Here is a 9,167-nt window from a genome sequence, read left to right as displayed (position 1 = left end):
TGTTCTAACCTCTGGAGGCCCCCCTCATTTCCCCCATTAAAAATAACCACAATTTTAAAACATTAATCCGTACATGACAAGTTTGGGTCGTGACATCGACAAAACACGGAAATTTCCAACAGTGGTGCACGGAATTATCCATATACAAGTTCCGCTGATAGGCGAAACTTCGATCATCGGTTGGCGTGGGTCGGCGCGGGAAACACACGGGAAGAAATGGGTCAGATATTTCCACAGAGTATGCAGGATTGTACCACACACCTCCATTTTCAAATACTGTTTCTGTTGACAGAGATGGGTATGCGTCACCAAATGTGATAGGTCCATTTAACAAGAGTGATATTAATAATAATGAGAAACATATCAATAATGAGAGTGAGATTGACAGAGACAGAGGTGTTCATGTACTTTCTAGAGCTCCTTTATCTCACACTGACCATCACAATCTGTCATTCCAATCTAGAGACAATGTGCCTGCAGCAAAATTGATTTCAGGCAACATGCCAAATTATAAATCAAAAAGTAATCCTAGACAAGTACGACTTGATGTGTCGTCTGCAATGAAATACCAAGCAGAAATAGGATCACAACAACTTACGGAAATGACACCTTCAGATATGTCACACACGGACTTGAAAGTTCCAATGCGAGAGCACAGACCTCCTCCTCCAATAGATAACAGTCCAGCTCAAACAGAAACGAAAAAAGAGTCTTCTTGGAGAAAGGATCTAAGTAAATTATACAACGAGTCTCCACCATCCACAAAACCTAGCGAAGAGAAACCGGTAAAAATCACGTTGGGTCGGGCCCATCAGCGGCAACAAAAGGCAGCTCAGCAACAGCAGCAGCAGCAGCAACAGCAAAACAACCTTAAGCCAATTGCTGGAAATATAGGAAGCAGCGCCATTAAAAGAGATATTCCACCCCAAAAACCACCTAGAACTCCACAAATGCAGCGATCCCAATGCCATATGGATTTATCCCAAACAAACGAAGATCAGGAAAAACCAGTCGTTCCTGAGCGGAGTCGTGCACAACATCATGCCATTACATCACTTATCAGCCGCTTTGAAAAGAACACTCCCTCGAATGATCCTTCCTCGGTCAATCGAAATTTAAACAAAAATAAAAAATTAGCAATGACCTCAACTCCACTGACAGAAAGCAAACAATTCACGGAGGAAGAGATCCTGCCACTTCCCCCTAGATTTGATTATCAGTACCCAGACGGTAGATTACAATATACTTCAAACTCCAACGAATCAACCCTAGTCAAGACGCCAGTCAAAGCCAGTTAGACAATAAACAGTCACAAAGTGTACCAAATTATCTACATTCAAAACTCTCAACTCGTTTTGATGGGCATTTTAGTGATACTAAAGCTTCCCTACCAAAACCTGTTCATTCTCGGGAAAGCACTGGTCTAAGTGATGTAGAGGGATATACAGATCAACTACGCAAAGCCGCCAGTAGCTCTGTGTTTGACAGGTACAAGCAGCACAGACTTCAGGCTCATTTTGACAATGACTCTAAACCAACCGTTGAAACGGCCCGTAGAAATTTAAATCTGGTTTATGATAGACAAAGTGGTTCAAATGCAAATTACAATACGCACCAACCAGTGGCTTCACATTCTACCTCCTTGCAAAATAATACACCACAATTTACCAAAGTCAATCACAATCACGTGACGCCGTCTACTTCCTCTTATGGCCAAAGAAATGCTTGGAGGGAGGAAGCTCAACAGCCGTAGTTAAACCCTCAATAAAACAAGGGGCGGTTATGGACTTTTAGTGCGCTTGTGTTTTTACATTTCAAAAATATTCCAACATTTACTATGACAGGGTCCTTACAAATCTTTACGATTATCCTATTGTAGAACATGTGCAACCAAATATTGTATTATATTGTATTTTGTATTCAAAGTGTTTACTTTTTACAAATTATATTTCTGATAGATATTTGATGTCAGATCTGATATTTTATACAGCAATTTTTGACTAAAATATTATTAATATTTTCATTAAATTATTATTTTGAGATGGTGTTAGTTTTTGAAATAAAAACGAATTATTTAAATTGGTACATTATTAGGAGGGTGAGCAGCAATCAACTTTACACGCAATTCAAGCCATGGTGTGAAACTTAAACTACGACGCTGGTCTTAAACTGTTCAAGCTAAAAAAAAAAATGATAACTATTGTTTAACTAAATTTCTTTTTAAACATGAAGAATCTGAAAGAAAGCATTCATTATAGGCAAAATAAAAAGGAAAAGCATCGAATAAAGACATTTATTATAAATATTATCATGCTTCCACAACACTCATAATTAAAACATGAATAAGCTAAGTTTATCACAACCATCTATAAAATCATGCAGCGTCAATATTCCTAGAAATTATTTTTGAAGAAGACATTATAAGCATGTTAAGGGTCTCTTAATATCCATAACAAATATTTCAATATAAATCATAGTTTATTTATTGAATGAATGTCCTATAATGAAACAAAAGGCATGGAGATGATCACTGCATGCAATGTTTTTCTATGTCGGTAGAATTATAACTCCAAATCTGGAGAAAGGAGAAAGAGAATATCACTAACATCATCAGAGACTAGTTCAACGGTCCAAACGGTATGTCACCTAATGATATCCAAGTCTGTTTTATCTTTGTGAGAACGTTTTTGAAGTTCAGTACGCTATCATCCTTAACACGTCCTGTTTCCCTCTCGTTTGTACGATAATGGTGAACCAGGGCTACCTCTGGTGGTACGTAGAATGGTCTGCCACCTCTCTTAAACTTCCAAACGTTATGTATACCTACCACCTCCACTTTTAACGGGTCAACGATATATTTAGATCGTGTAGCTCGTCCAAATATTTCATTCTCTCTGAATCGTTTAAGGAATGCATAAGCTTTGTAAGATTTTGCAATTTTGGATACGTTTGAGTTTGTTCTTGCGTTTAGCCAATCTAACCTAAAGAATGCTGATCGAAACATGTAGGAAGACATGTTTGCAGGGAGAGAATCTAACATGTCGTTCCAGGATTTGTGATTTTTGGGAATAATAATTTCATCAAGATCCTGAAACACAACATACCTGCTGGCTCCCCTGTTTCGATTCAAGCAGTCATTAAGCATTGCCAGTTGACCATAGTAATGGATATCTGGTTCGTCTGTTCGATTTTTCGTCATCGGCAGTTTCCATTGAATAACAGATACAAGTCCTTTAGATTCATAGTGTTTGAGCACAAGATCCACATTCCAGTTTGTACTGTAGTTATAGAAAAAGAAATGATCGGCTCCTAAGATAGAACTGAATTCAATCATTTCCACTAGCTGATATGCCTTGCTGTACATGGCATGGAGGGGTGAGACGCACACTGTAAACGTTCGTTCTACGTTTGAGTTGTATATAACCGGTAAAACATTGACAGGTTTCTCACAGTCCTTTGTGACGAGGGATACAGCGTCTGGCATTCGGGTATTTGGCACTTTGCAAGAAAATATGGCTGCCGTAAACCTGTAAAAAAAATATATGCTGTCAAATTTACCAGGTATTTATTTATGGTTTGTCGGGTATTTTGACTCCCAAATCCTCCAAGTTTTTATTTTTCTTTAAGTACAATATATAGTTTTTTATCGTCATAGGAACAGATGTGAACTATCTGAAGTCTAGCTACTACAGAGAGGGTTGACCCTATCAACAACTTCCAACAACAAAACCTTTTATCTATTGAAAAAAGAATGCTATCGAAATGTGTACTTAATCTCCTTGGAAAGAATAGGGACTGCATGTATCTGATGGGAATAAATGCAAAAATGAGTTATCAAGCGCGTTGTGTTTAATGTTTAAAAATATTCCTATAGTTATGTAACATTTTCAGCCATGGTTTGGATTTTTGAAGGTGAAGTTTATACTGGAGTGGTCACGATTCACTCGTATGTAATTTTTTATGTCGCATCAGAGCAAAAATGCTGCAAGAAGCATTTTACTCTGCAGCGTGTTAACCTCTGTAATGGGCAAACATCAATATTTTCAAGAAAAACAAGATGTGAAAACTTGAGAAACATTTACGTTTAAAGATTAAAATTTCTCAAATAAAAGTCAAACTCCAAGTTAAAGATCCAAAATATGTTGATACCCAAAGAATGGACTTGAAAATTTCTTAATTTTGTTGAAAAATACCATGATTGCAAAGTCAAGCAGGAAATCTAGCGCTTTTAAAAACTAACAGGAAATTCTTCTAAGAAATACTAGTAAGACAATTATTCAATTTACTTTCGGTTTCAAAATATACAATTTGACCTTAAATAGGCATTTAAAAGCATTATTTACAATAAAAAGTTTAGGTTATCATGAATGAACCGATACCCCACCTTGCGTTATTGGTTGTTTCAATCTCAGGGAGTACATAGAGCTTTGACTTGGACTGGCCACCAATTGTCAGGTTTCCGAGATAATCCAATTCACTTTTATAATAAAATATGCATTGTAAACTCGGGGGATCTAGCCCTAGATCTACCATAACAAGTGTCCAGACTTGAGCAAGATGACCGATGCCGAAGGCTGAGGCCGTTAAGATATAAGATACAGAAGGAGAGATGGTATCGAATTTAGGTTGAGAATGAAGATTTAAAGAAAGGGATTTTCCATCCAACCTATGGCACACAGCTGTCTTCAAGGAATGATAATGACGGACGGAAGTAGTGAATATATTATGTTTGTCAGCAGACTGTACTAAAAACCAAAGTGCTAAAATCACATATCCCAAAACGAACAAGAATATGTAGCGTAGCAACACACGATATCCCATTTTCACTTTTGATTTAGTGGATAAGGTATCACTTTAGTCTAACACAGTAATACTTCGTTGAATATTATGCTTATAATTTCTTTGTAAATGAAATTCGTCATGCATGCTCCGGTTCTCTCGACAGATTTTCAATAGCAAATTCTAAAACTCAAAAGTATCGAAATTTCTTCGGCGATTGTGCTTGACATGCGTCAAGACTATTTCTTTGACATAGTAGAATTTACTTTTATTTCATATTTAGGTCGTACAAGTTTTATTTTGATTAATGTAAATGTTCCATTACATTTCCGTCATAATTTTTGTAATTATGGGGAAAACATTACGTCCTGAAGTATTCCTTTAAAAAATTCAATTTAACAAAAATGATTTCCTTTTCAAAACCAATAACTATAACATATTATCTATCATATGAATATTATTCTTAAAGGACTTATTGTTATCATTAATAAGGTAAAAACTCAAGTCATTCTTGTATTCTTGACATGAAAACCACGCCATGTGTAAAAAGTAAATTTTGAAATAAAGAAAATAGTATACAAAATACGAACTTCAAGGCTTTTGCCTGACCAAGAAATTAAACGACAAATACCACACTATAGCACACCCTTAATAGCTGAAATAACATATATAGTTGAAATACTTTAAATACTCTATGATAAGAGTCATTAACACAGGATTTTTTTAATGTGTTAATACTGACATTCCCCTCCCACCCCAGAAAATAAGAAGTCTTACCGCAGGCCGTGACTTTCTGGACACAAGTATAGGGTAGCATTGATTCTTGTATTCAGTTTATCTTCCGGCCATGTAATACAGTCAAAAGACCGTTGAGGGGCATCCATATCCACAATGGAGACTATCTTAATGTCTGAATCGGACACGGAGGCAGAGATGACCATGACGTCATTGGTACCCTGAATAACGGATGCAAATGGTGTCGACATTCGGTCATGTGACTTCCGGCTTCTGAATTGAATATGGTCATCTTTCGAATGCTCTCCTATCCTTACAGCACTGAACCAGTAAATCGTGAGATACAAGATGAGGAACAAGAAAATTCTACTGTTGGACTTGGTTCGTTTTATTGCCATCCTCACCGCATGATACTGAACACATTCTGAAGGGAAAAATACATGTAAACGTCTACGTTTATATAAGATTGATAACATTAACTCAACGATGAGAATATTATCAAATTTTAATTTAAAAAAAAAATATATCTTACCTTCTTTGAAATATTGAAAGCCAGCTGAAAGATCCACATTTCTATTGTTTGCAAAGATGGGTGAAAAAATAAATAATACTGGATGTTAACGCTGTTCTATTATAAACATGTGCACTTGAATTTTTTAAAATGTATCCATGTGAATTGAATATAAATACTAGAACGGAAATTTCTCTTCGAGTATCAAATATAGATAATGAAAGACCGGAACAAACAATACAGTGCTAGATAAGTTTGTCCTCCAAGTCTTATATAGATATGAAGTGGAGCCACTCTCAATCCATCTTCCGCATTTTTATACGATTAACAGCACACTTAAAGCCCCAATGCAGCTCCATAAAGATGTATTTTCATTTTTGAATAGTTGTTTCTAGGTATTGGGGGAGTTTTTAACAAAAGATTTTAACATGTTTATACAGACTGCATCTTATTTGACCATGCATGCTGAAAAAAAAAAGGAATAAAACGCTTATAAGAGGCCCTTGGGTACAGTGTACACCTTTTTGCCCTTCTATTCCTCATCAGCTTTACATCCACATATATTTTCTATTTACATTCCATAATATACTCGTGGCTGTGCTGTTCTTGGGGAAAAAATTAAAGACTGCATGATCCTGTATATTCAAAATTGAATCTACATCATTTGAGGATGCTTCCATATAAATATTAATAATCATGGCTTTTCTGTTTTAAAAAGATTTTAAAGATTTTTTCCTGTACAAGGTACATTCCTATGTTAGACTTTACATTTAATTAATATCGCCCAACATACCTCATATAACTGTTTTCCTAATTAATAAGGTTGGAAACGTATCTTTGTCCACAAAACTATCAGATAATGCAAGAAAAAACCTTCATGCGCAACTCAGTTAAGTCCAGTAATGCTGTACTCATAAAATGATCGCAACAATGATTAAAGTTCCACATATACACGTATCCCAGTGTAAGTATTAAATCTATATCATTTTGTCGTGTTTTGTTTAAATGATAGTTTTAACTGCTTCAGATCAGTGGGTAAGATGGGGGGCTGAGAGGCAATTCAGGGAGATACAAAATTTACGTGTAAACGCATATTGGTCTACTGAGGAAAACGTGATTGTATGATTTTTAAAATAATATACTTTATTGAAAATCAAAAGGATCAGATGGTGTAAGTAATAAAAGTGACTTTATAGTTAATCAATTGGAATTTCGTTGCATGTGAGAAAGCTAACAAAAAGTCTAAAATATTGAGTTCTGAACTCATAATATATTTTCTTTGCATATTCTTGTGTTTATGGACTCATCATGTAGATTTATTGATATTTTCTGAATTTGTACAACTGTTTAATTAAATGTGTGTGCGTGAGAAAGGTTAAAAACGGCGTTGTTATTTTGAAGCGCTGCATTTTTATGATGATGAGAAAGTTACGATATTGGTATCAAAGGAAATCAAAGCAGTGTAACTAATATGTATACACAAATGTAACATCCCACTAAACTCTCACCGCAGTCTATTCTCTCTCTCTCATAAAATTTTTCTCCTACTCTTTTACTCTTGGATCATCAAGCAAACTATTTGCATGAATGTACATGTATGTACATGTAATATGTGCATTGAGCGGCAGAACCCTCTATCAAAGTGAAATCCATGGCCCCAGGACGATGAATTCTGGTGTTAAGGCGGGGCTGTATCGGTATCGGTAATATGTGTATGTAAAGATTTTTTCCGATATGTGTCTGAACACACTCAATGTAGCATAAAACAAGATGTGTTTTTGAAACACTGATGCCTCCGTATGGCAACATAGCGAAGATTAAACTTTTCTTAAATGCAAATTTAATATATTGGTACCCACAGTAGGGTATTCTCACTGGAAATACAATTGTGAAATATAAAAGTAGGCCAAGGTTAAAGTTTTTTTTCATAAGTACGGAAATATCCAAGGTCAAGGTCAAAAGGTCAAGGTCATTGGTATCCAATGAAAGGACTTGCCACAAAGAATATATATGTGGAGTATGGAAGCCCAAGCCCTAACCATTCAAAAGTTATGGCCAAGGTTAAAAATTTTAAAAAGTAGGTCAACTCCAAGGTCAAGGTCAAAGGGTCAAAATCCTGATATCAAAAGAAAATTATGTCTTGACACAAGGATTAGATATGAAAAGTGTGAAAGCACTAGCCCGAACCTTTCAAAAGTTTTGATCAAGAATTTTTTTTTACAGTATGTAAAACTCCAAGGTCAAGGTCAAAGGGTCAAAGTTCTTGGTATCCAATGAAGGGTCTTCTCACAAGGATTACATATTTGAAGTATAGAAGCCCTAACCTTTCGAAAGGCCAAGTATAAAATTTCTTTCTTCCTTCAACAACATTGACCTTTTGACGTTGACCTCGGAGTTTGTCCTACCTTAAAACAAGTTAACCTAGGCCATAACTTTTTAACAGGTGGTGCTAGGGTTTTATATTTCTCATATGTATTTCTCGTGAGAAGGCCTTACTTTGGGTATCAATATGTTTGTTTTGCCTTTGAGAAAATTTAACCTTCGCTATGTTGCCATACGGGGGCATCAGTGTTTCACAAACACATCTTGTTGTAAATCTTCTCTGAACCTGGATTCAAAACAAGTTGCATGCATGTCCATTTGATAAGCGGATGGGTCTTTTCCAAAACTAACAGGAACGGCCCATGCCAGGGCTTTTGGTGTTAGTGATGGGGTTGATATTATACATATACATGTTCATGCATGCATGTACATGTACTTATAAAACTTTAATTCTAATTCCCCAAGTTTTCGTATTACGTGGTGATTTATTTTGAGCCCCCCCGAAAAGAAAGAAAGAACGAAAGAAGGATCTGACTAATAAAGGATTATATTAAAACAACATATTTTAAACAATAAAAAAATGCTATTAACTTTATGTTGTTTTTGACTCTAACACTTGTCATATTTTATAGGTCCCTGTAAAAACAGGGACCTATATATAAAATATACTAAATATAGTACATGTACTATACGGAGTTATCATTCGCTTCGCTATAATTAAGTGCAACGATAACTCTGGGTAGAGATTAGTAAAAATATTACGAAGTCCGGTTAACATTTTCTTTTGCACTTTGTCTGAAATTCTATGGGAAAATTCAAA

At 35.5% G+C, this 9,167-nt stretch overlaps 1 protein-coding gene and 1 pseudogene across 1 annotated transcript; one reads left to right on the top strand and one right to left on the bottom strand.

The window, feature by feature from the left end:
- The first annotated feature begins 21 nt into the window (after positions 1-21).
- Positions 22-2,036, top strand: LOC134253056 (PH domain-containing protein DDB_G0275795-like; annotated as a pseudogene).
- Positions 2,037-2,292: 256 nt separating this feature from the next.
- Positions 2,293-6,139, bottom strand: LOC134253057 (beta-1,4-galactosyltransferase galt-1-like). Its single transcript, XM_062735576.1, has 3 exons — positions 6,047-6,139; positions 5,557-5,938; positions 2,293-3,527 (listed from the first exon to the last, which is right to left on the bottom strand). The coding sequence occupies exons 2-3, from the start codon at positions 5,910-5,912 to the stop codon at positions 2,618-2,620; spliced, it is 1,266 nt and encodes a 421-aa protein (XP_062591560.1). The 5' UTR covers positions 5,913-5,938; positions 6,047-6,139; the 3' UTR covers positions 2,293-2,617.
- Between the last annotated feature and the right edge of the window lie 3,028 nt (positions 6,140-9,167).

The sequence above is a fragment of the Saccostrea cucullata genome, unplaced genomic scaffold (assembly GCF_032062105.1).
Source record: "Saccostrea cucullata isolate Sc308-1 unplaced genomic scaffold, CSIRO_AGI_Scuc_v1 ctg19324, whole genome shotgun sequence".
NCBI lineage: Eukaryota > Metazoa > Mollusca > Bivalvia > Ostreida > Ostreidae > Saccostrea > Saccostrea cuccullata.
Note: the sequence above shows the minus strand (reverse complement) of the source record. Positions and strands in the feature narration are given on the sequence as shown.